This window comes from Balaenoptera borealis, assembly GCF_965194805.1.
Source record: "Balaenoptera borealis genome assembly, chromosome: 9".
NCBI lineage: Eukaryota > Metazoa > Chordata > Mammalia > Artiodactyla > Balaenopteridae > Balaenoptera > Balaenoptera borealis.
In genome coordinates, this window is record NC_138873.1 from 48,817,663 (window position 1) to 48,842,500 (window position 24,838).

Consider the following 24,838-nt stretch of genomic DNA (forward strand, 5'->3'; position numbering starts at 1 on the left):
CTTCAACCATTTCACTCAAATTACCTTCATTAGTGACCTCAGTGTTGTTAAACCCAATTAACACCTCTTTGTCCTTACCTTTTGACTGCTTGTCAGTGCTTAGGTACCTTAAAATAAAGCTGCTTTGATGTAAACCTTTTCTGGTTTTCCTCATACCTTTCTGGTCATTCATGTTTACAACACTTTGTCGATTCCTCTTTTAACATTGTGGTTGTTTCTTGGACTTTCGTCTTAGGCATTGATTTTTTTCTCTCTATATGTGCCCTTCACTTTACAGTCTTATATACTCCCATTTTTTTAAATGTTTATGCATTTGGCTTCCAAATGTATATCAGCAGCTTGAATTTTCCTCCAGAGCTCCTGACCAGTATATCAAACCATCTACTGGATAAATAGAATAGCACTATAGTTAAGAGTGAGGGGTCAAGTCAGAGAAAATTTGGGTTGAATTTTAGCTCTTCCACTTTTTATTTGTGTGATTTTGGACAACATTTTGATCTAAGACCCAGTTTCTCTGTTTATAAAATGGAGATAGTAGTACCATAGGTAGTAAGAATTACTTGAGATGAAGCATTTAGAGCACCTAACACAGTGTCCAGTACATAGTGCCCCAAAATATGTTTGCTTCCTCTACTCTGTTAATAAAATTATCCTTATCCTCATCTTTATTATCATTTATTTCTAATATTTTTATAGAAATCTCCCTGAGTGCTCCAGTATACCTAAACTCCAGTATGTCTAAAACTGAGTTTGTCTTTATTTCCTCTCCAAATAAAATCCCCAAACAAACCTGTTTTCTTCCAGTAATGTAGCACCACCAACTAGCTGCTTAACCAAGATATCTAGGCATTATCCTCAACTCATATTGTCTCACCCTCCATATCTAGTTAGTCATCAAGGCCTGACCATTTTATTTCTTATATGTCTCCTGAATCAACACATTTCCATGATCCTTGTTAAAGCCACCATCATCTTATTTTTTCCACAGTAATCTCTCATTCTCTGTCTCTAGTGTTCTTCATTCTCTAGCTAACCTGGTCATTTCATTTTCCTGCTCTTCACTTCACAGGCAAATTCCACCACCTTTTCAGATGTCTTTAATAGGCTCTGCATGATATGACTTCTCATTACCTCTCTACCCTCCCCCCACCACCACCATAGCCTCTGTCTCTAAGCCTCACTCAGTGGTTTCAGTTCTTGAATAAACCACATTTTCTTGTGACCATTTACATGTGCAATTTTATTCGCATGAAATACTCTTCTCCTCTCTGAGAAAAAGTATTTCCAGTTCATTGTTTAGTCTCCTGCTTTAGAGACTTCTCTTCAAGAAGGCTTTGCAGAAGCTAGTCTGGTTAATATCCCTTCTAGATGTTTCATATACTTCCCCTGCATAGCACTTGCACTATTTATAATTGCCTATTGTTTGTATTCCCCATCATGAAGGAAAAATAACTCAGAGAATAAAAATATCAAAAGTGGTAACATCTCTGTGTGGTTGATTGAGTCATATGTCCTTTTTTAGAATTTTTGTATAATCTTTTCAATTTTTTTTCTGAACTTTTTTAAAAAGCTCATATTAAAAAAATCCTTTTGACATTTTAGGTTTTTCAGTATAGTTAGCATTAAATTAGTTTTAGAAGTCAAAATATTCTTCATTCAAGGCATTTTTTGTCATTTTCTTTCAGAGCATGCACCTTACTTTAAAACTTGATTTTAAACTTTCAATTTCCAACAAAATACAAATTTCCAGTATAATTGAAATCAAAATTTTGTGTGCTAGTATAATGTGTTTTATTCTCTATATTTGTATAATCACCATTTCACTTAACATTTTAGGAAACATAATTTTATGATATAACTTTTTTTTTCTAATTTAGGATATGTGAACTTTTGCAAAGTGGAGCCATAATGAATAAATTTTATCAGCCTCATGAAGCGCATATTCCCTACCTCCTACAGCTCTTCATTGACTACAATCTGTATGGAATGAATTTAATAAATCTGGCTGCTGTCAAGTTCCGAAAAGCAAGGAGGAAAAGTAAGGTTAATTTTGCAAGTTCAAATTAAAGCTTTGAACAAGTATTATGTAATTTATGATTTATAAAATAATATATATTTAGAAAATAAATGCTGAGTGGATAAAGAATAAAAAGAAATATGCAAAAATGTCTTAGAGTGTATCAGGAAAAGAATCTCAAAGTAAATTTTTTTGGTAATAGCTTTATTGAGATATAATTCACATGCCTTACAATTCACTCATTTAAAATGGACACCTCTGTGGTTTTTAATATATTCACAGAGCTGTGCATCCATCACCACAATCAAATTTAGAACATTTTCAACACCTCTAAAGGAAATCCTATAGTCTTTATCAATCACCCCCAATCCTCCCATGCCTCCACCCCTTAGCAACCATGAATCTTCTTTCTGTCTCTCTGTTTGCCCATTCTGCACATCTCATATAAATGGAATCATATGTTTGTTTGTTTTCACTTAGCCTAATGTTTTCATGGTTCATCCATGTTGTGGCATGTATCAGTATTTCATTCCTTTTTATGGCCAGGTAATATTCTGCTATGAATATGCTACATCGTTTATTGATTCATCAATTGACGGATATTTGGGTTTCCTCCTTTTGGCTCTTATGAACAGTGCTGCTGTGAACATTCATGTACAAGTATTCGTGTAGCCGTATGTTTTCATTTCTCTTGGGCATATACCTAGGAATAGAATTTCTGGTTAAAATGCTGTAACATCTTTTGCATTTTATTGTTGGATTCCTTCTCCTCTACTTAAAACAAAGTGAAACCAACATTTTTCCTCCAACCCTGCTGTCCTTTCTGTTATAATTATTTTCTTCTCTTTCACTGACAAACTTTTACAACCAAAAGTTAGCTTTTTTTTCTCTTGTTGTTTACCAGCTATTCTTTTTTGGTTTAACTCCTTGGGTTTCTTCTACCATACCCAAACTGTGCTCTGAAAAGTAACCAGGGAGGACTTTTGCCCCCTGAATGGTGGGTTAGGTTATTGGGATCCACCCTCCTACTAAAACCAATTTAAGAACTAGGTAAGATTTTTTTTTTTTTTAAATCTTAATCTATCGCAGAGACTATAAACAATAAAGAAGTACTGGCCGAAAGAGGAGATAGAGTGCTGAAAACAGCCTTTGCCCTGAGGGGTTTGCTAATCCTGGCTGCCTCCATTGAGACAGCCTTACTAGGTGAGGGAGCCAGAAACAACAACTCAGGGCCTGCTGGACAGGTTGGAACCCTCCAGAGTAAGGTAGGGTTTCAAAGAGATAGACCCAAACTAGGAAGTGGAACAACTTTGAGGCATTTCAGCCCAGTTTGAATCTCCTGGGACTAAAAGAGATTCCCAAATCTAGAACTTCATCTTAGGTGGTGGAATCATTGGGTATCCATATGCCAGAAAATAAAAATAAGAGACCAGACAGATACTTCATACCTTGTATAAAAATTAACTCAAAATGGATCATAGACTTAAATGTAAAATATAAATCTATCAGACTTCTAGAAGAAAACAATGAGAAAATCTCCTGACAAGTTGATTTCGTCAAAGTTAAAAACTTTTTCTCTGTAAAAAATAATATTAAGAGAATAAAAAGATAAGTCACAGACTGGGAGAGAATATTTTCAAATTACATATCTGATAAAGTACTTATATCTTGAATATATAAAGAATTCCTAAAACTCGATAATAGGAAAGCAAACAACCCCATTAAAAATGGTCAAAAGACCTGAACAGACACTTCAACAAAGAAGAAGATATAAGGATGGCAAACAGGAATAGATGATTCTCAACAGTATATATCATTAGGGAAATGCATTTTATTTATTTATTTATTTATTTATTTATTTATTTATTAATTAAGAGCTCCTGACTTATTTATTTATTTATTTATTTATTTATTTATTTATTTATTTGACTGTGTTGGGTCTTCGTTTCTGTGCGAGGGCTTTCTCTAGTTGCGGTGAGCAGGGACCACTCTTCATTGCGGTGCGCGGGCTTTTCACTGTCGCGGCTTCTCTTGTTGCGGGGCACAGGCTGCAGACGCGCAGGCTCAGTAGTTGTGGCTCACGGGCCTAGTTGCTCCGCGGCATGTGGGATCTTCCCAGACCAGGGCTCAAACCCATGTCCCCTGCATTGGCAGGCAGATTCTCAACCACTGCGCCACCAGGGAAGCCCGGGAAATGCATTTTAAAACCACAAAGAGCAACGGTTACACGCCTATTAGAATGGTTAAAATCCAAAAAAAACTAGGCATAAACAAATGCTGGTAAGGATGGGAACAGCATCAACTCTCATTCATTGCTTGTGGGAAGGCAAAATGGTGTAGTCACTTTGGAAGACAGTTTGGCAGTTTCTTGTAATGTTAAATATAGACTTACCATATGACCCAGCAGTTACATTCGTGTATGTTTACCAAGTGATTTAAAACTCATGTCCACCTAAAAACCTGTATGCAAATGTATATAGCAACTTTATTTCATAATTGCTAAAAATCTAAAGTAACCAAGATGTCCACTCAATGGGGCAATGGATAAACTGTTAATATACCAAAACAGTGGAATGTTATTTATCAGTAAAACACATCAAGCTCTTGATTCATACAACATCGATGAATCTTTAATGCATTTTACTAAGTGAAAGAAGCTAGACCCAAAGGACTACAAGTTGTTTGATTTTATTCATACAACATTCTGGTAAAGGCAAAACTATAGAAATGTAAAACATATTAATGGTTGCCAGGAGTTGGAGAAGAGGAGAATGTTGACTACAAAGCCAATATATAGGGGAAATTTTAGGATGAAGGAATTATTCTGTATGTTACTGGCATGGTGGTATGATTCTGTGCATTCTTGAAACCCATGAAATTGTACCTTAACCAAGTATTGGTGGTTAACATCTCCAGTGATGGCATGTGGATATCGTGTCCCCTCTCATATGATATGATGAGGCTGCTTCACATCTGTGGTATTCTTCATGGAAACCCATAATAACAATCTAATCATGAGGAAAACATCAACGAACCCAGATTGGAGGACGTCCTATAGGGGAACTGACCAGTACTCATGACTGTCAAGGTCATGAAAAACAAGGAAAGACTGAGAAATAGACCAGAGGAGACTAGGGAGACATGATAACTAACTACAATGTGTGGTACCCTACATTGGATCCTGAAACAGAAAATGGAGAGTAGTGGATAAACTGCTGAAATTCAAATAAAGTGTATAGTGTAGCTAATACGAAGGTATCTGTGTCAGTTTTTTTGTTTTGACAGATGTGCTATAATGTAAAATGTTAACAATGGGAGGGGTGTGGTAAGCAGATTCAGAAACTGTACCATCCTTGTAACTTTCCTGTATTTAAAATTATTCCAAAATAAAAAGGTTATTGGGGGAAAAAAGAATAACAGTTTGGTTATCAGTGTCAAATATAGCTGGGAGTTCAAGAAGAATTGACGAATGGAAAAGGTTCTAGAGAATGTACGGGAGGTATTTATAGGAAAAGGAGGTCAGTTTTACAAAAGTTTGTTTCCAGTAGGTGAAAAAGCATGAGAAAAGTTTGAATTACCAAATACATGTAAGCCATTTATTTTAGTTATAAAAGTTAGATGAGTATTGGAAGGGATTTTTTTTCAAAATATGGAAAATTTTTACAATCTGAAGGCAGAAATAAATGAAATTTCGTTGGGGGAAATTACAAGCAGGGAAATTTCAAGTATGGTGAAATAAAATGTTTATTTTAGGTTTTTGTTTTGTAAAAAAAAAATAGATAAAAGATTATAATGAAATCATGAAAAGAATAGGTGAATTTTTTTTGTATTTTGTCACGTAATATCAGACTCATAATTAAATGGACAGTAAACTTCTTATTGTAAATATGTTACATATATATGCACAACTTAACATTTTAATCTTGTAAGACAAGTTAATTTAGTACATAATGTAGTCTTTTGAAAGTAAATTCAAAAGTGAAAAATATTTAGAAATTTTAATATTACATATGCATATACCATTTTGTCTTATTATTCAGTTATATACTCAGTTGCCAAATGAAACGGAGATGTTGCTAATTACTGTTGTTAAGGTGAAGTATATAGAAGTAATTAAATAGAGTAAATATCTTTAGCATCACAGAGGGATTTTTTTACAGTTCTCCATAGTGGCTTTATATTACATTTTTAACATCCAGAGTTGAAAAGAATTATATATGTATTTATAAAAGAAAATAATACATAAAGTAGAGGTAAAGTGTGAATTCTTATACTGTGATAGATAACTTTGAATTAGTAAACTTGTATAGATTTTTCACTCATATAAATTTCTTAGAAAATAATATTTGTGTTTTAATTTACAACTTGCGAAGTAATTTCATATAAATGCCCTAGCCACATAACAGCAAAGCCTTCAAAAACTTCTGAAGGTATATAGAATCAGTTACATGGTTTGTTATGTGTTTTGTTAAAATAGCAAAGATGGTAAGTCTAATTAATTACATAATTTTGTGATCAAGCTAACCAAATAAGAAAAAGTATCAAATTTAGTTGGAGAGGATTGCAAATTTAATATCTTTCTTAATGTTAGGATTCCTTCTTTGCCACTCACTCAAGCTTTCTTTATCTGAAAATTTAAATGCCCCATAAGAGATCACAAAAAAATTGCTAAAATTTAGAGACTACTTCCAAAGCATGGCCCCAGGACTCTGTTTCTGCAGCTGGGACAACTAAGCAAATGCATAGTTCCCTCCAACTGCTAGTCAAATTGTATTTGCATTTGCCCCAGGTTTCCACTCACTGTTAACTGCCATTACTTTCGAAATGCATTGTGTATTTTCTTTTTATTCAGGGATTAGCATTAAAGTATGTTTTGAATTTTATCTGGAATCTGATTTCCACTAGAATTTTAGTTGAGGCTCATATAGAATACCCTAGGAATTTAAAGTCTACAAAAATTCTTAGTTCTTTATTTTTAAAATGAGATTTGAAGCATACCTATCACAATTGCGCATTTAAATGTATCATACTTTTATTCTAGTATGAAAGTATTGTGGCCATTTCTCTTTCATATCCATATATTGCAAATACTTTTCCCCATCTCGGTTTGGAATCGTTACTCTCCGCTGTGCATATGCATTCCGGTATGTTTATGAATTTTTAGGATACAATTTTAGGAACTGGTCATATGGGTTGTATACTAATATACTTAAAGGGTAATTATATGTAAGTTAAAAGTGGAACTTACCCCTTTTACCTTTTTATTCCTAGGTGATCCATTACGTGCGAGTGGATCTTGCAAGAATCAGCTACCAGGAAGAAATTCTCTTACTGGTACTTTATTTCGGTGGGAAGAAGACGAAATACCAAGGTTAGTTTATGTTGTAAAGGAAAGGAAAAGTTATTTACATATATCCTACTCTATTCAGAAATCAGTGGTTAGCATAATTTAATTTTAACCTTTATTATAATTGTTTTTTATCTATAAGTTTATCAAAAAAGCAAATCTCAACATTAGTGTATTACATGGATCATAGATTTCAAGAACAGACCGTGAAAATAGCATGAAAATATACCTAGTTATTACCTAATTAATAAAAGAAATCTGGATGTGTTTATACTTCTCTCCAACATCCATCTTCTTTGTACATTCTAAATTGACATCCTATAACTTGTCAAGTAAAAATCGCATAATAAAATAACAGTTTAAAACCTAAATGGCGGGACTTCCCTGGTGGCATAGTGGTTAAGAATCCATCTGCCAGTGCAGGGGACACGGGTTCGATCCGTGGTCTGGGAAGATCCCACATGCCACGTAGCAACTAAGCCCCTGTGCCACAACTACTGAGCCTGTGCTCTAGAGCCTGTGAGCCACGACTTCTGAGCCCACGTACCTAGAGCCTGTGCTCTGCAAGAAGAGAAGACACCGCAGTGGGAAGCCCACACACCGCAGTGAAGAGTAGCCTCCACTCGCTGCAAATAGAGAAAGCCCACGCATAGCAAAAGAGACCCAACACAGCCAAAAAAAACCCTAAATGGCGAATATTTTTAATAAAAATAACCCCTAATTATTTCCAAATATTAAATATTTGTGGGGAAAAAAGTGGGTTGACATAATGTATATGAATAATACAACTTATAATTTCTTTTGACTTTTATTATTTATTAGACTTTCTTAGAGATGGTAACATATTCCAAATGTTTAGATTTCCCTACCATAAAGCAGATATATAATCAGTACCTATCTAAATTATCAGTAATAGCTTAATCTACATAGAACTCATAGGATTTCTGTTTTATGCCACAAAGTTGTTGCCCAAGCTTTCTTGATCCTTTTATTGATCATTTGGATATTGATAGGGTGGTATGGTTTCCTCTTTTCACTACACATATGTCACCTGATACTTTTTTTTTAATTTTATTTATGTATGTATGTATGTATGTATTTATTTATTTATGGCTGTGTTGGGTCTTCGTTTCTGTGCGAGGGCTTTCTCCAGTTGCAGCAAGCGGGGGCCACTCTTCATCGCGGTGCGCGGGCCTCTCACTATCGCGGCCTCTCTTGTTGCGGAGCACAGGCTCCAGACGCACAGGCTCAGCAATTGTGGCTCACGGGCCTAGTCGCTCCGCGGCATGTGGGATCTTCCCAGACAAGGGCTCGAACCCGCGTCCCCTGCATTGGCAGGCAGACTCCCAACCACTGCGCCACCAGGGAAGCCCTCCTGATACGTTTTTAAGCAGATATTTTTTATGTAAAGTGCAAAGTAGAAAAAGTGTTTAGTTAAATGACTTTATTTTTTATTTCAAAGTAAGAAAGTGTGAATTTATTAATCAGTTGAAGATAAACTGTCAAAATATTTGTTCAGAGCTTAATTTATATAGTTTAAGATCTTAATATGTTCTTCACAGAATTTCCATATTATAGAATTACTTGGGCTTTTTAAGACCTAAAATTAAGAGAGAATCTCATTAAATAATGATTGAAATACATTGTTTCATGACTGGAATATTATACCAGATTGAGACTTCAAAGACTTCAAATGGACAGTGACTTGCTTTACCTCTGGATTCAGTCAACATGTATCAGGACTTTTTGGTAGAAGTTGTATATGTACACATACACATGTACTTCTAGGTTCCTTCTCAGATACAGCAGAATTGTTTTTATAATTGTGTTGAAGTGGTATCAACTTTAGAAAGAGCATTATTTACCACATCAAATTCAATTTCTAATCAGTCCAGAGCAAAGTGATTGACAAACTATTTACTGTCTCATTTTTATGCCTGTGATACAGTTCCTCTATGTCTCTAAAATTGGAGCAAATCAACTTAACCCAAGGATTTTACCTACTCACTAGATCCCGTGGTTTTCAAAGTTCTACACTGAGTAACTTGTTTTTTGCACGATCAATTCAAGTTCAGGTTTATTTTTATTTGAAGCCTTTTTGAACAGACATCTTTCTGGTTAGGTCATAAGACTATAGTAAAGCTTCACTGCTTATGACTTAGTTTGGAGAAGCTCTCTGTATTATAATGAAAAGTTTGAATCATTACTTTTAAGAGCAAAGGTATGAAAAGGCAAACTAGTGAAACTAGACAAGGTATTCAGAATTAGAATTTATAATAAATGTAGGCTAGCTATATATTTTTGTCCCAAGTTTTTAGGATTCTTATATTAAACATGAAAATCCATAATTTCATCAAATACAGATAACATAATGTCAAACATTTTTGCCAAATCAGTGCTCTTAAATTTTATTAGTCTAATTTTTATCCCCAGTACTAGCACCTTCCTCTGGGTACCTTTTTTTGTTTGGTTTTTTTTTAACCCAAAAGTATTTTATATCCCTTCACAAATACTATTTCAAGGGCCATAACAAATAGAGAGCAACAAACTCATAATAAGAGTGCTGAGTTAGCAGCTGTACTAATCTTACCTGCTAGCTTGTTGTAAATTACCACATATCCTGGACCTTCAGGGTCATTTGCCAGAGTGTTGAATTCACAGAAGTTGAGTCTACTGCAGTAATATCAACCTGGCTGTCCATCAGAATGATCTGAAGAGATTTTTTAAATTGTAGATGTCTGAGCTCCACCCTCAGTGATTGTAATTACTGACTGTAATTGTCTGTTGTGTTAAGCTATGAACAGAAATGTTCAGAGAGGCATGGTTGGCTAAATACCATTGTATTGCTTATCTACCTTTCATGACTAAAGTGAATGGTCTACATGTATTTGCTGACTCAATTTTTTTACTCACTTTTTCTGTTTACTGGAAACAAATTTTTAATTCTGAAAACTACTTCCTTTCCCTAGGAACTCCTCCTATACTGAATATCTGAAGTAGGCAAGAAATAGTTGTAAATTTCTACTATGAGATTGCATTTTTTAATGTTATTGTTTCCCTCCTTTGTCACAAATGTTCTACTCCTGGAAAATTCACCCTTGAAATGTATAATACAACGCTTCCAAAAGTGTGAAACTTTTTAGTATAAAGGAGAAAACTGTTGGCCAAAAACTATTTTATCTGGTACTTTAATTCATGGCATAACTGATGTTGGTAAATTATATGGGTAAAGAAGACAAGCTATATTGAGAATTACTTTTTCTGAAAGTTAAAGGGATGGATATATTGTGATAGGTTGACTAATATGTCCCTTCTCTATCAATGGTAAAAAGATATATGTGTGTGTTGTGTCTATGCATATATATAAATAGTAAAAGTTCTGTGGTTTAACAAATTAATCTCTAATATTCCATCAAAATTTCTATTCAAACACCCATTCCTTAGGTATAGACAATGGAAAATGAGGTTTTGTTAATGTTTCTCATAAAACATTTTAAAATGTTTCAAATATTAATGAAATCTTCTATCACCCACTTTCTAGTAAAAGTTCTCTCCTTTTCATTTGGTGTCCCTATTGGTAGGAGATCTGAATTTTAGAATGGATAAACTGGGATCCATACTAGTTGTCTTATGTTTATTCTGTCAAGCAGGGACATGTATATGGTGTCATCTTAAATCTTTCATGTGGCTCTGATGAAAAACAAAAATGCTTTTGAGTCAAAGAGCATTAGTGGGAAATAGTTCTCTGTAGTTCTCATAAAAAGTAATGACCTCATGGTGTCACCTCTTTTCCTAGCTATGATCCCACTATTGGACTCATGTGGTTTCTCAATTCTATAGTTATGGAAAATTTTTAAACATTCCCCAGCTCAGCAGTAGTTGAGGGCAGGGAGAACAGTATCATTTGCCCACTTTTCAGTATGTTCACCTCCCCTCATCTCTTGTTATATATATATATATTCCCTCCTCATTTTTAAAAACCATCTATGATTGCAGAGATAGATGCCTCTGGGCAAATAATTGCATGTGTGTATGGTTTTTGATGCATCCCCTCTGTTGTCCCTCTGTTATTTTATCCCATCCTGCCCTGGATGTGACCCACATGCTGAAACATTGTACATTCCTTTTCTATAAAATATAATGAACCAAAATATGTAAAATAAACTCCAAAAGTATCTCAATGGAGTTGTGAATTTTGTGTTTCTCTTCCTGTTTTTCATTTCTTTGTATATACACACAGAGTATCAATTATGTCATGAATAATTGTGAATTAATATAGGGTCACTGGCTTTCCTGGTTACCACGTAAACATGAAAAATTGTTAAGTAATAAAAATCTTAAGAAAATTTTCTCTTACATAATTATTGTGTCTTTTGATACTTCTTTAATACAGCTCTTTAATACTGGAAGGTGTTGAACCACAGAGTACTTGTGAATTAGAAGTGGATGCTGTAGCTGCTGATATCTTAAATCGGTTGGACATTGAAGGTATGTACACAGTTATTCTTAATATATGTTTTTATTTTTAAAAATCCGTGACCAAAGGATGGAAAAAGTAGGGAAGAAAACATTACTGGGGAAGTGAAATTATTTAAAGAAGGAGGATGTAAAATGTTATGAAGATTTTTTTCTGTACCTCTGATGGGATAGTCATTATTTTTTCATTTATGCTTTCATTCATATAAGTTTGTTTGCATAGACATGAACCTAAAGTAAGTGTGACACTAAATAAATTAGCCATTATAAAAGAATTTACTATGCCTGCCTTTTAATTTTTTTATTTTCAGGTTATATACCAGGGAGGAGACTTTCAGGTCTGTTGGCTATCATCAAATGTTTGAATCTTATTCACTTGCTGTGTTTTTGGGAACTAGTAGGAAAACTAAAAAAGGAGTAATATAGTAAATATAGGTTGGGATAATTTGTCTGTTTTATTACACAAAGTAGGTAATTGTTTTTCTTAAAAGACAGTATTTTTTTTTAAGTATGGATTTTTTTAAGCAAGTATTTTTCACTTTGACCCTTGTAGTATTGAAGTATTATTATGATTACAGCTCAAATTGGTGGAAACCCTGGTCTACAGGCCATATGGGAAGATGAAAAGCAACGGCGAAGAAACAAAAATGAAACTTCTCAAATTAGTCAACCCGAATCACAAGGTATAAATGATTTTCTTTTAACTGGATATTTTAATGGAAAAGTTTAAGCCATTGAATTTTTACCTTGACATTAGATTTTGCTTTTCAGACTACCTTTAAATTTTCTATATATATTTTCCCTATTCTCATTGCTCTGAACCATAATTCTGTACCTCCAAAGTGTCACTCATTGTCTCTGTTCGTATGAGAAATTGACATCTTCATTGGCCTTGGTTTTCACTGGTAGTACCTTTTTCTCCTTTTTCATTCTGTGGTATGTTTTAACCTCTTGTATTTCCAAATGAGCTATAGAATACTTACAGAAGAGCATGAATCCCAACTTAGAAACACTTCGTTTAGTTCATTACGCTTTGAAAATGTCACCCATGAAATTCTGCCCCCATGTTATTTTCTGGGTATGTCATATAAATTCTGACTTTGATTACCTTGTGTATCTCTGAAGAAAATACTCTAAAAATAGTAAATAGTAAAAAAAATTTTATTTTTTACTAAACCCTGCTATATTCAAAAAGAATTTGAAGGGGCTTAAGTAATGCCATGGATACAACAAAAATTTTTAAATAAAGGTAAAAGAATAGAAGACATAATTCAAAAGGCAAATGTATCTGAAATACAGTAGTAAGCCTATACTGAAGTCCAATTAAAATTTATATTATAATCTCTTGGACACTAAAAATCCTTTGATAAGTTTTGAATGCCTTTAATGCCTTTTAAAATAGAAATATTTTATAAAGGGAAAATTTCTAGGTTCAGGTTGTATGATACATTTATAGGTAGAAAATAATGTTTTTCTCTTTTAGATTTAAGTTATAGAACTTAATCTTAGACTGACTTTAAGTGCTTAATTTCATAGCTTCAGTAACAACCATTTCTCTTTTGTTTGATTTATAATAGGACTACTTTTAGGTGGTGTTATATGTGTCAAGGATAGGAAATTGCTACCATTTTAAAAGCTCTTCTAGGAAAAAGGAAAATATTTCATTCATTTGCTATCTACATTTTTTAATGCACTTTTAAAATTCAAAGATCGCAGGTTTGTGCCAGCAACAGAAAGTGAAAAAAATTTTCAGAAGAGACTTCAGGAAATTCTCAAACAGAATGATTTCTCTGTGTAAGTGGTTATTTATTATAGATCTCAGAACTAATTTTATTGCTTTGATATATAGTTTGTTATAAAGGATATGTTTTAATTAAGCAGAACATTATCAGGATCTGTGGACTACAGCGATGGATCCCAGGAGTTCTCTGCTGAATTAACATTGCACTCTGAGGTTCTGTCTCCTGAAATTCCTCACTGTACACCGGCTAATATGGTAGAAGTCCACAAAGACACAGAGTTGAGCAAAGGTGAGGTTTTCTTTCAAGTGTACAGAAAATACCATAACAGACATCCTGTGTATCTAGCACTGAGATATTAGTATTTGGTTGAGTTAGCTAAATTTTTTTTTTCCTAAGAAGTAAACATCATTGATGTAGCTAGCAGAAACCTCTCTCCCATTCTTTTACCTTTTCTTCATCTCTAGAGGTAAGCACTATTTTGAAGTTGGTACAAACTGTTACCATATATGATTTTATATTTTCTTATATATGTATGTCCAAAACATATACTATTATTTTAGGTTTTAGATTTTACATAAATGGTGTCCTACTTGGCGTAGATTAAGCAACTTGCTTTTTTCATTCAGCATTATGTTTTTTAACAACTTAATTGGGGTATAATTTATGTAACATAAAATTCACTCATTTTAAGTGTATAATTCAGTGATTTATAGTAAGTTTACAGAGTTGTACTAACATCTCCATAATTCAATTTTAGAATAGTTCCTTCTCAAAAGATTCTTTTTTTCCATTTGCAGTCATACCTACAACCCCAAGTAACCAGTCATCTACTTTCTTGTCTCTTAAGATTTGCCTTTTCTTGGATATGTCATGTAAATGAAATCATACAAAATGTGATCTTTTGTGCCTTGCTTCTTTCACTTAGCATAATGTTTTCAGGCTCATCCATATTGGAGTATCTCTATCAGTATTTCATTCCATTTTATTGCCTAGTAGTATTGCATTCTACTGATATATTTTATTGACTAATTCATTAGTTGATGAAAATTTGAGTTGTTTTCACTTTTTGGCCCTTAAGAATAATGCTGCTCTGAACATTTATGTCTTTGTATGGGTATATATTTTCATTTTTCTTGAGTAGATACCAAGGAAGAGAATTGCTGGATCGTTTGATAAATTTGTGTTTAATTTTTAATAAATTGCCAAACTGTTTTCCAAAGTGACTGCACTGTTTTACATTCCCACCAGCAGTATATGAGGGTTTCAGAAACCCCACGTTCTCACTAACACTTGTTATTATCTGTCTTTTTTTATATAGCCATCCTAGTATGTGTGAAATGGCATCTCATTATGGTTTAATCATCATATCCCTCATGAATAATGATGTTGAGTATCTTTTGTGTCAGCAATAATAACTTTGAAATCTATCCTTGTTCTTACATGTTTCTAGGTCATTCATTTTAGCTGCTGATTAGCATTCTTTTGTAAGACTAAACAAGTGTTTCTGTTCTCTACAACTATTAGATGGTTTTCACTTTTGCACTGTTGTTAACAGTGTTACGTCTGTCACCTTGTGGCCATGTGCAAGAGTTTCTCTACAGAAGACATACAGAAGTGTAATTTGCCAGGTCTTAGGGTGTATGTATTATACTCTACCTAGATAGCATCTATTCTAACAGGGTTTTTGTAATACAGTTAGCTTACACATGATTGGTAAATAAGAGAATAATGAAAGTTTTACTTAGAAGTCATGCTGTTTCGCGTTAAAATTTTTCTAGGCAAGGGGAGCCAGAATAGGAGGAGTAGAATTGCAGCCTTCAGAAGGAAAGGAAAAGCCCTCTTTTCAGTGCTGCATTGGCAGCAGGGGCTCTTTTGACTGTATTAAACAACAGCTAGAAATGAGCACCTACACCCACCCAGGGCTTCCTCCTTCCCTAGAGTTGCATCCTAGCATTGTGCCCTCGGTGACTCATGGCAGGTTTCACCCTCTCCTCAGTACTTTAATGGCAGCCTTCTGGCTCAGAGCTCTACTTCCATTTGCTTTGTCTTAGCATCTGCCAGCCCCATCCTAATCGAAATGTACCCAGAATTTCCATGCTATTATTTTCTGTGCATTTTTAATATCTGCTATGACAGCCTCCAGCCACACTGAGCTGCCTGCCTGACTGAGCAGTTTATTTCCTCGGGTACCAATTATTGATTTTGTTAGTGTTCTCATTACAGAGTTGCGTAAGTTTTGTCTTAGCCTTTTATTTTCCTTATAAGCTCAATTTTAGTGCTTAATTTTTCAGATTTTGAGGTATGTTAACAATAAAACTATCACATTTGGTAGTAAAGCCAGTATTTCAAAGTTGCTCTATAGAATGTACCTAAGTTTATATTCCCACGATGTGTTAGAGCTTATACTTCCCTACATCCTCAACAATATTTCATAGTGTAAGATGTAAAAATTTTTTGCCATTCTCATTCTTTGAAATCTAAATCTCCTTAGTTTAATCTGCATTTCCTGATTACTAATAAGTTTGAGCATTTGGATCTCTTTATCTGAGAATTGCTTATTCATGTTTTTTGCTCATTTTCTATTGGATCTGTACTCTTTTTCTTACTAATTTGTAGGAATTCCTCATATTTTCTGGATATCAAGCCTTTCTCAGTTATATTTATTGTAGAGATATTTTCTCCTCATGTAGAATTACACTTTAAAGTCTCCACAAAATTTTTGTTAGCTTTTTTTTTCAATTTTCGTCCCTTTTTTTTAAAAGTGTTTTACGTGTCTTCAATTTTAACCTTAAATTTAACAATTGTTTTCCTTTACTGTTTGGTTTTTGAACCTGGTTTACAATTCCTTCCCTATCCGGATGTAATGAAAGTTTTCATCCTTAAGGTTTATGTGTGCTTACAGATTGGATTTTCACATATAGGTCTTCAATTCATCTGACATTTTACTTGTGTATATAGTAAGGATCTTATTGTTATTTATTTTTCTAGATATAAAGAGCTAGTGGTTCCAACATATTTATTGAAAAGTTTTTTTTCCACTGAATTTCCCAACCTCGGTTTTGTTCTCCCATGTTAATATCATACTGTTGTAATTACTGTTGCTTTGTAAGTAATGATATATATCAGGAGCAGATCTGCCCTATTTAGCTTCAAAATTATCTTATTTACTCTTTTTTTTAATACATCTTTATTGGAGTCTAATTGCTTTACCATGTTGTGTTAGTTTCTGCTGTACAACAAAGTGAATCAGTTATATGTATACATACATCCCCATAACCCCTCCCTCTTAAGCCTCCCTCCCACCCTCCCTATCCCACCCCGCTAGGTCGTCACAAAGCACCAAGATGATCTCCCTGTGCTATGCAGCAGCTTCCCGCTAGCCATCTACAAAATTGTCGTATTTACTCTTGATCTTTAAAAAAAGTTTTCCCATGTTAATTTTAAGATCAGATTGTTTTGTTTCTGGGAAGAACCCTGTTGAGATTTTATTGGAAATTTATTGAATTTATAGACCAATTTAGAAACATTTTAAGTCTTTCTATATACCAAATTAGCTCATTTATGCACATGATATATTTCTCAGTTTATTTAGTCTTCTTTCATGTCTTTCAATAAAGTTCTGCAATTTTTCTGGTAAAATTATTTTATATCTTTTATTAGATATACTCCAGGTGCCTTATAAATGTTGCAGTTTTATCTTTCAAAAATTAACATCATCTGGTATTAGGAACTTCACTGACCTTGTGTGTCAGTCTTATATCCAGCAACTTTTATAAGTGCTTAGTGCTAATAGTTTATGTCTTTTTGATTGGATTTTCTGTGGATAGAGTCATCGTCAGAAAATAATAATTGTATTACTTCCCTTCCCATCCTTATACTTTTTCTTTTTTAATGTTTTAATGCAGTGCTTAAGAACTTAACAGTAATATTAAGTAGATATGAAAAAAACATTTTTCTTGGCTTTAAAGTGAATGCTTTTATATTTCATCATTAAGTATGAAATTTACTACAGGATATTGGTAGATAAACTTTAATCAGTTTATTATCTCTTCTATTTCTTGCTTGTTAAGAAGTTTGGGTTTTTTAAAATCATGAATGGATATTAAATTTTACCAAATGTGTTTTTTTTTTATTCTAATGTGTTTTTTTTTTAATTTTTTATTTACTTATTTATTTATTTTTGGCTGTGTTGGGTCTTCGTTTCTGTGTGAGGGCTTTCTCCAGTTGCGGCAAGCGGGGGCCACTCTTCATCGCGGTGCGCGGGCCTCTCACTATCGCGGCCTCTCTTGTTGCGGAGCACAGGCTCCAGACGCGCAGGCTCAGTAGTTGTGGCTCACGGGCCCAGTTGCTCCGCGGCATGTGGGATCTTCCCAGACCAGGGCTCGAACCCATGTCCCCTGCATTGGCAGGCAGATTCTCAACCACTGCGCCACCAGGGAAGCCCTCCGCTTGTATTTCTAACATTGTTTATGCCTTCTCTCTATTTTGTTGTGATCATTCTTACCAGTCTTGTCTATTTTGTTATTAGTTTGAGAACCAGCTTTTGTTTTCACTGATCTCTTTTTTTTGTTGTTTTGGGATGACCTATTTTCTGTGGTTTTTTTTTGTTTGTTCTTTCATTTTGACTAAACACTATTAGGCTAGCTATGTGTGTTAAAATATTTCTAGGATGTGTTAAAAATATTTCTTCCTGAAGCTTTTAACTCTCTTTTAAAAACTGTTGAAAAACACTTAGTTTTAAGTCTGAATATCAGAAGCAGAAAAATAGAACTGTTTCCAATTAGCTTTCTTATAACTGCTTGCCATATTTTGCTATATAGTCTTTTTTTTAAGATTATTGGTTTTTTTTTTTAATTAATTAATTTATTTTTAGCTGCATTGGGTCTTTGTTGCTGCATGCAGGCTTTCTCTAGTTGTGTTGAGCGGGGGCTACTCTTCGTTGCGGTGCGCGGGTTTCTCATTGCCGTGGCTTCTCTTATTGTGGAGCACGGGCTCTAGGTGCGCGGGCTTCAGTAGTTGTGGCACATGGGCTCAGTAGTTCTGGCTTGTGGGCTCTAGAGCACAGCTCAGTAGTTGTGGCGCATGGGCTTAGTTGCTCCACGGCATGTGGCATCTTCCCAGACCAGGGCTCAAACCCATGTCCTCTGCATTGGCAGGCAGATTCTTCACCACTGTGCCACCAGGGAAGTCCTATATAGTCTTTTTTTTCCCTACTATTATGTGCTTTTTATTCTCCCTCTCCCTTTGATTAGATTATGAGATTCATTTTATCTTCTAAAAATTATTTAATCCCTCTGTACATTAGACCTTCTATAAAAATCACATGGCAAAAGACTTACATTTTAAAATCATGAATTAAAAGATATTGAGAAATATAAAGTTAATGTAAAATGAATTATTTGAAATTTTTAAACTATAGAGAATTTTATTATTCAAATTGGACAACTTGTCTTTTCTGTTCATTTTATAAATTTTATTTTATTTTTTGTAAGTGGTGAAATTTTTATATTTTAAAAAAATTTTTTTGAAGTATCGTTAATTCACTGTTGTGTACAATAATTTCTGCTGTACAGCAAAGTGACTCCGTTATACATATATGTATATATTCTTTTTCATATTCTTTTCCATTATGGTTTATTACAGGATATTGAATATAGTTCCTTGTGCCATATAGTTGGACCTTGTTGTTTATCTATCCTATATATAATAGTTAGCATTTGCTAATCCCAAACTCTCAATCCTTCCCCTCTCTACTCCCCTCCCCTTTGGCAACCACAAGTCTCTGTGAGTCTGTTTCTGTTTCGTAGAGAAGTTCATTTGTGTCATATTTTAGATTCCACATAGAAATGATAACATATGGTATTTGTCTTTCTCTTTCTGACTTACTTTGCTCAGTATGATAATCTCTACGTCCATCCATGTTGCTGAAAATGGCCTTATTTCATTCTTTCTAATGGCTGAGTAATATTCCATTGTATAAATATACCACATCTTCTTTATCCATTCATCTATCAGTGGACATTTAGGTTGTTTCCATGTCTTGTCTGTTGTGAATAGTGCTTCTATGGACATAGGGGTGCATGTATCTTTTTGAATTATAGTTTTGTCTGGGTATATGCCCAAGAATGGCATTGCTGGATCATAGGGCAACTCTGTTTTTAGTTTTTTGAGGACCTTCATACTGTTTTCTATAGTGGCTGTACCAATTTACATTCCCACCAACAGTGTAGGAGGGTTCCCTTTTCTATGCACCCTCTCCAGCATTTGTTATTTGTAGTCTTTTTAATGATGGCCATTCTCACTGGTGTGAGGTTATACCTCATTGTAGTTTTGATTTGCATTTCTCTAATAATTAGCAATGATGAGCATCTTTCATGTGCCTAATGGCCATCTATATGTATTCTTTGGAGAAATGTCTGTTTAGGTCTTCTGCCCATTTTTCAATTGGGATGTTTGCTTTTTTGTTATTGAATTGTAGGAGCTGTTTGTATATTTTGGAAATTAAGCCCTTGTCAGTCACATGATTTGCAAATATTTTCTCCCATTCTGTGGGTTTGTTTACAGTTTCCTTTGCTGTGCAAAAGCTTATAGATTTGATTAGGACCCATTTGTTTATTTTTGTTTTTATTTCTGTTGCCTTGGGAGGCTGTCCTAAGAAAACACTGGTACAGTTTATGTCAGAGAATGTTTTACCTATGTTCTCTTCTAGGAGTTTTATGATGTCTTGTCTTATATTTAAGTCTTTAGGCCATTTTGAGTTTTATTTTTGTGCATGGTATGAGGGTGTGTTCTAGTTTCATTGATTTACATGCAGCTGTCCAACTTTCCCAACACCACTTGCTGAAGAGACTTTTTTCCCCATTGTATATTCTTGCCTCCTTTGTTGAAGAGTAATTGTCAGTACATGTGTGGGTTTATTTCTGGGCTCTCTATTCTGTTCCATTGATCTATATGTCTGTTTTTGTGCCAATACTATGCTGTTTTGATTACTGTAATTTTGTAGTATTGTCAGAAGTCTGGAAGGGTTATGCCTCCTGCTTTGTTCTTTTTCCTCAGGATTGTTTAGACAATTCTGGGTCTCTTATGATTCCATATAAATTTTAGGAATATTTATTCTAGTTCTGTGAAAAATGTCATGGGTATTTTGATGGGTATTGCCTTAAATCTGTATATTGCTTTGGGTAGTATAGCCATTTTAACAATATTAATTTTTCCAATCCAGGAGCATGGGATATCTTTACATTTCTTTGAGTCATCTTCAGTTTCCTTTATTAATGTTTTGTATCAATAGTTCTCAGCATATAAGTCTTTTACCTCCTTGGTGAGGTTTATTCCTAAGTATTTTAATTTTTTTTGATGTGATTTTAAAGGGGATTGTTTGTTTACATTCCCTTTCTGGTATTTCATTTAGTGTAAAGAAATGCAACCAATTTCTATATGTTAATCTTGTATCCTGCTACCTTGTATTCATTTATCAGTTCTAGTAGTTTTTGTGTGGAGTCTTTAGGGTTTTCTATATATACTATCATGTCATCTGCATATAATGACAGTTTTACCTCTTCCCTACCAATTTGAATACCTTTTATTTCTTTTTCTTGTATGATTGCTGATGCTAGGGCTTCTAATACTATGTTGAAGAGAAATGTTGAGAGTGGGCATCCTTGTCTTGTTCCAGATTTTAGCAGGAAGTCTTTCAGCTTTTCATCATTGAGTATTATATTGGCTGTGGGTTTGTCATAAATAGCTTGTGTTATGTTGAGGTATGTTCCCTCTATACTCACTTTTGTAAGGGTTTTTATCATGAATGGATGTTGAATTTTATCAGATACTTTTTCTGCATCTATTGAGATGATTATGTGGTTTTTGTCTTTTCTTTTGTTGATGTGGTGTATCACATTGATTGATTTGCATATGTTGAACCATCCTTTTGACCCTGGGATGAATCCAACTTGGTCATGGTGTATGATCTTTTTTACGTGTTGTTGGATGCAGTTTGCTAATATTTTATTGAGAATTTTTGCATCTATATTCATCAAAGATATTGGCCTGTAATTTTCTTTTTTGGGTAGTGTCTTTGTCTAGTTTTGGTATCAGGGTGATGGTGGCTTCATAGAATGTCTTTGGGAGTATTCCTTCCTCTTCAGTCTTTTGGAAGAGTTTGAGAAGGATCGGTATAAGTTCTTCTTTGTGCGTTTGGTAGAATTCACCTGTGAAACATCTGGTTCTGGACTTTTGTTTGCAGGGAGTTTTCTTTTATTACAGATTCTGTTTCACTTCTAGTGATCAGATGATCTGTTCAAGTTATCTATTTCTTCTTGTTTCAGTTTTGGAGGGCTGTATGTTCCTAGAAAGTTGTCCATTTCTTCTAGGTTGTGTAATTGTTCATAGTATTGTTTTATGGTTTTTTGTATTTCTGCAGTATCAGTTGTGATTTCTCCTCTTTGATTTCTTATTTTGTTTATTTGGGTCCTCTCTCTTTTTTCTTGGTAAGCCTGGCCAGAGGTTTGTCAATTTTGTTTACGCTTTCAAAGAATCAGCTCTTGGTTTTATTGATTTTTTTCTATTTTTTTAAATCTCTATTTTATTTATTTCCTCTCTGATCTTTATTATCTCCTTCCTTCTGCTGACTTTAGGTTTTGTTTGTTCTTCTTTTTCTAATTCTTCTAGGTGATGTGTTAGATTGTTTATTTGAGCTTTTTCTTTTTTCTTAAAGAAGGCCTGTATCACTATGAACTTCCCTCTAAGAACTCGTTTTACAAATTTTAATGTACATTGATTTTTATCAGAGTAATATAACTGTCTGTACATACCAGGTAGGATTTAGAGGCTAAAGAGATTGTAAATATTTAGTGATTCACAGTTTCAGGGTTTTTTTTGTTTGTTTGTTTTTGTTTTTGTTTTTGTTTTTTTATTTTTCACACACACACACTGTATTTTATTTTTACAAGAGATAAATAGACTGACAGCAAGCATTGTACATGGATGACCACAACAAAAGCAACAATGATTGCAATTACCAAACATGAAACACACTCATACTATGTCATAATATTGACATTTAGTCCAGTAATCCTCCACTGTAACAGCTCCTTTACTTTGCAGTGAAAATTGATTTGTATATTCTTTGCCTCTGAGTCCTTGTGGGATTTTTTTTTTCTTAATTCAGACAGAAAGTCACAAAAATTATACTCATCCTCATCAGTTCACTCAGTCCCATGTAATTAATTTTTTTTTTTTCATCTTGATCTTTTGTTAGCACTTTTATGAGTTCATCAGTTTTTCATTAGAGTTCTGAAAATGCTTATTCATTCAGTTCAGCAGTACAGTCAGTTACTAGAAACCTGTACTTGTCAGGGTCTTTTCCATGAATTTCTTGAAGATGAAAGCCTTTTATAGGAACATATTTGCAAAAGCATCAGAGTACACCCAGAACTGTCTGTAAATGACAAAAGACTTAAAAATGACCACTGCTAAAGATTTGATGAAAGTTCATAATAATGCAGTTGACAAGAAAATTAGTTATTTCTGAGATATACATTTTAAAGTAATAACTAGGATTATTACTTATAACATTATACCAGAACATATAAGATTTTTAGAAATTTCATGTAATGTCTGAAACATTTATATTAACATATTTCCATACATATTTCCATACAAATACAAATATAAGATTTTTAGAAATTTCATGTAATGTCTGAAACATTTATATTAACATATTTCCATACTAATAACCCAATGAAAGTTTAGTATTAGTTGTTTTGTTTGTTTTTTTATACTGCAGGTTCTTATTAGGCATCAATTTTATACACATCAGTGTATACATGTCAATCCCAGTCGCCCAATTCAGCACACCACCATCCCCACCCCACCGCAGCTTTCCCCCCTTGGTGTCCATATGTCCATTCTCTACATCTGTGTCTCAACTTCTGCCCTGCAAACCGGCTCATCTGTACCATTTTTCTAGGTTCCACATACATGCATTAATATACGATATTTGTTTTTCTCTTTCTGACTTACTTCACTCTGTATGACAGTCTCTAGATCCATCCACTTCTCAACAAATGACTCAATTTCGTTCCTTTTTATGGCTGAGTAATATTCCATTGTATATATGTACCACAACTTCTTTATCCATTCGTCTGTTGATGGGCATTTAGGTTGCTTCCATGACCTGGCTATTGTAAATAGTGCTGCAATGAACATTGGGGTGCATGTGTCTTTTTGAATTACGGTTTTCTCTGGGTATATGCCCAGTAGTGGGATTGCTGGGTCATATGGTAATTCTATTTTTAGTTTTTTAAGGAACCTCCATATTGTTCTCCATAGTGGCTGTATCAATTTACATTCCCACCAACAGTGCAAGAGGGTTCCCTTTTCTCCACACCCTCTCCAGCATTTGTTGTTTGTAGATTTTCTGATGATGCCCATTCTAACAGGAGTGAGGCGATACCTCATTGTAGTTTTGATTTGCATTTCTCTAATAATTAGTGATGTTGAGCATCTTTTCATGTGCTTTGTGGCCATCTGTATGTCTTCTTTGGAGAAATGTCTATTTAGGTCTTCTGCCCATTTTTGGATTGGGGTGTTTGTTTCTTTAATATTGAGCTGAATGAGCTGTTTATATATTTTGGAGATTAATCCTTTGTCCGTTGATTCGTTTGCAAATATTTTCTCCCATTCTGAGGGTTGTCTTTTTGTCTTGTTTGTGGTTTCCTTTGCTGTGCAAAAGCTTTGAAGTTTCATTAGGTCCCATTTGTTTATTTTCGTTTTTATTTCCATTACTCTAGGAGGTGGATCAAAAAAGATCTTGCTGTGATTTATGTCAAAGAGTGTTCTTCCTATGTTTTCCTCTAAGAGTTTTATAGTGTCCAGTCTTATATTTAGGTCTCTAATCCATTTTGAGTTTATTTTTGTGTATGGTGTTAGGGAGTATTCTAATTTCATTCTTTCACATGTAGCTGTCCAGTTTTCCCAGCACCACTTATTGAAGAGACTGTCTTTTCTCCATTGTATATCTTTGCCTCCTTTGTCATAGATTAGTTGACCATAGGTGCGTGGGTTAATCTCTGGGCTTTCTATCTTGTTCCATTGATCTATGTTTCTGTTTTTGAGCCAGTACCATACTGTCTTGATTACTCTAGCTTTGTAGTATAGTCTGAAGTCAGGGAGTCTGATTCCTCCAGCTCCATTTTTTTCCCTCAAGACTGCTTTGGCTATTCGGGGTCTTTTGTGACTCCATACAAATTTTAAGAT

General features: G+C 34.1%; 1 protein-coding gene across 8 annotated transcripts in view; it reads left to right on the top strand.

The window, feature by feature from the left end:
• Positions 1–24,838, top strand: part of REV3L (REV3 like, DNA directed polymerase zeta catalytic subunit) — a 190,537-nt gene that overhangs the window by 69,573 nt on the left and 96,126 nt on the right. For 6 of the 8 annotated variants that reach the window (XR_014248190.1, XM_082404696.1, XM_082404701.1 and 3 more), the window contains 6 exons: positions 1,878–2,038; positions 7,289–7,388; positions 11,758–11,852; positions 12,419–12,523; positions 13,550–13,634; positions 13,719–13,870. Coding sequence is in view for 7 of the 8 variants with exons in the window: in XM_082404696.1 (XP_082260822.1) it covers positions 1,878–2,038; positions 7,289–7,388; positions 11,758–11,852; positions 12,419–12,523; positions 13,550–13,634; positions 13,719–13,870 (698 nt within the window). In the remaining variant the exon portion in view is untranslated. The remainder of the gene's footprint in view (positions 1–1,877; positions 2,039–7,288; positions 7,389–11,757; positions 11,853–12,418; positions 12,524–13,549; positions 13,635–13,718; positions 13,871–24,838) is intronic. The other 2 variants (XM_082404697.1, XM_082404700.1) reach the window with 2 other exon arrangements.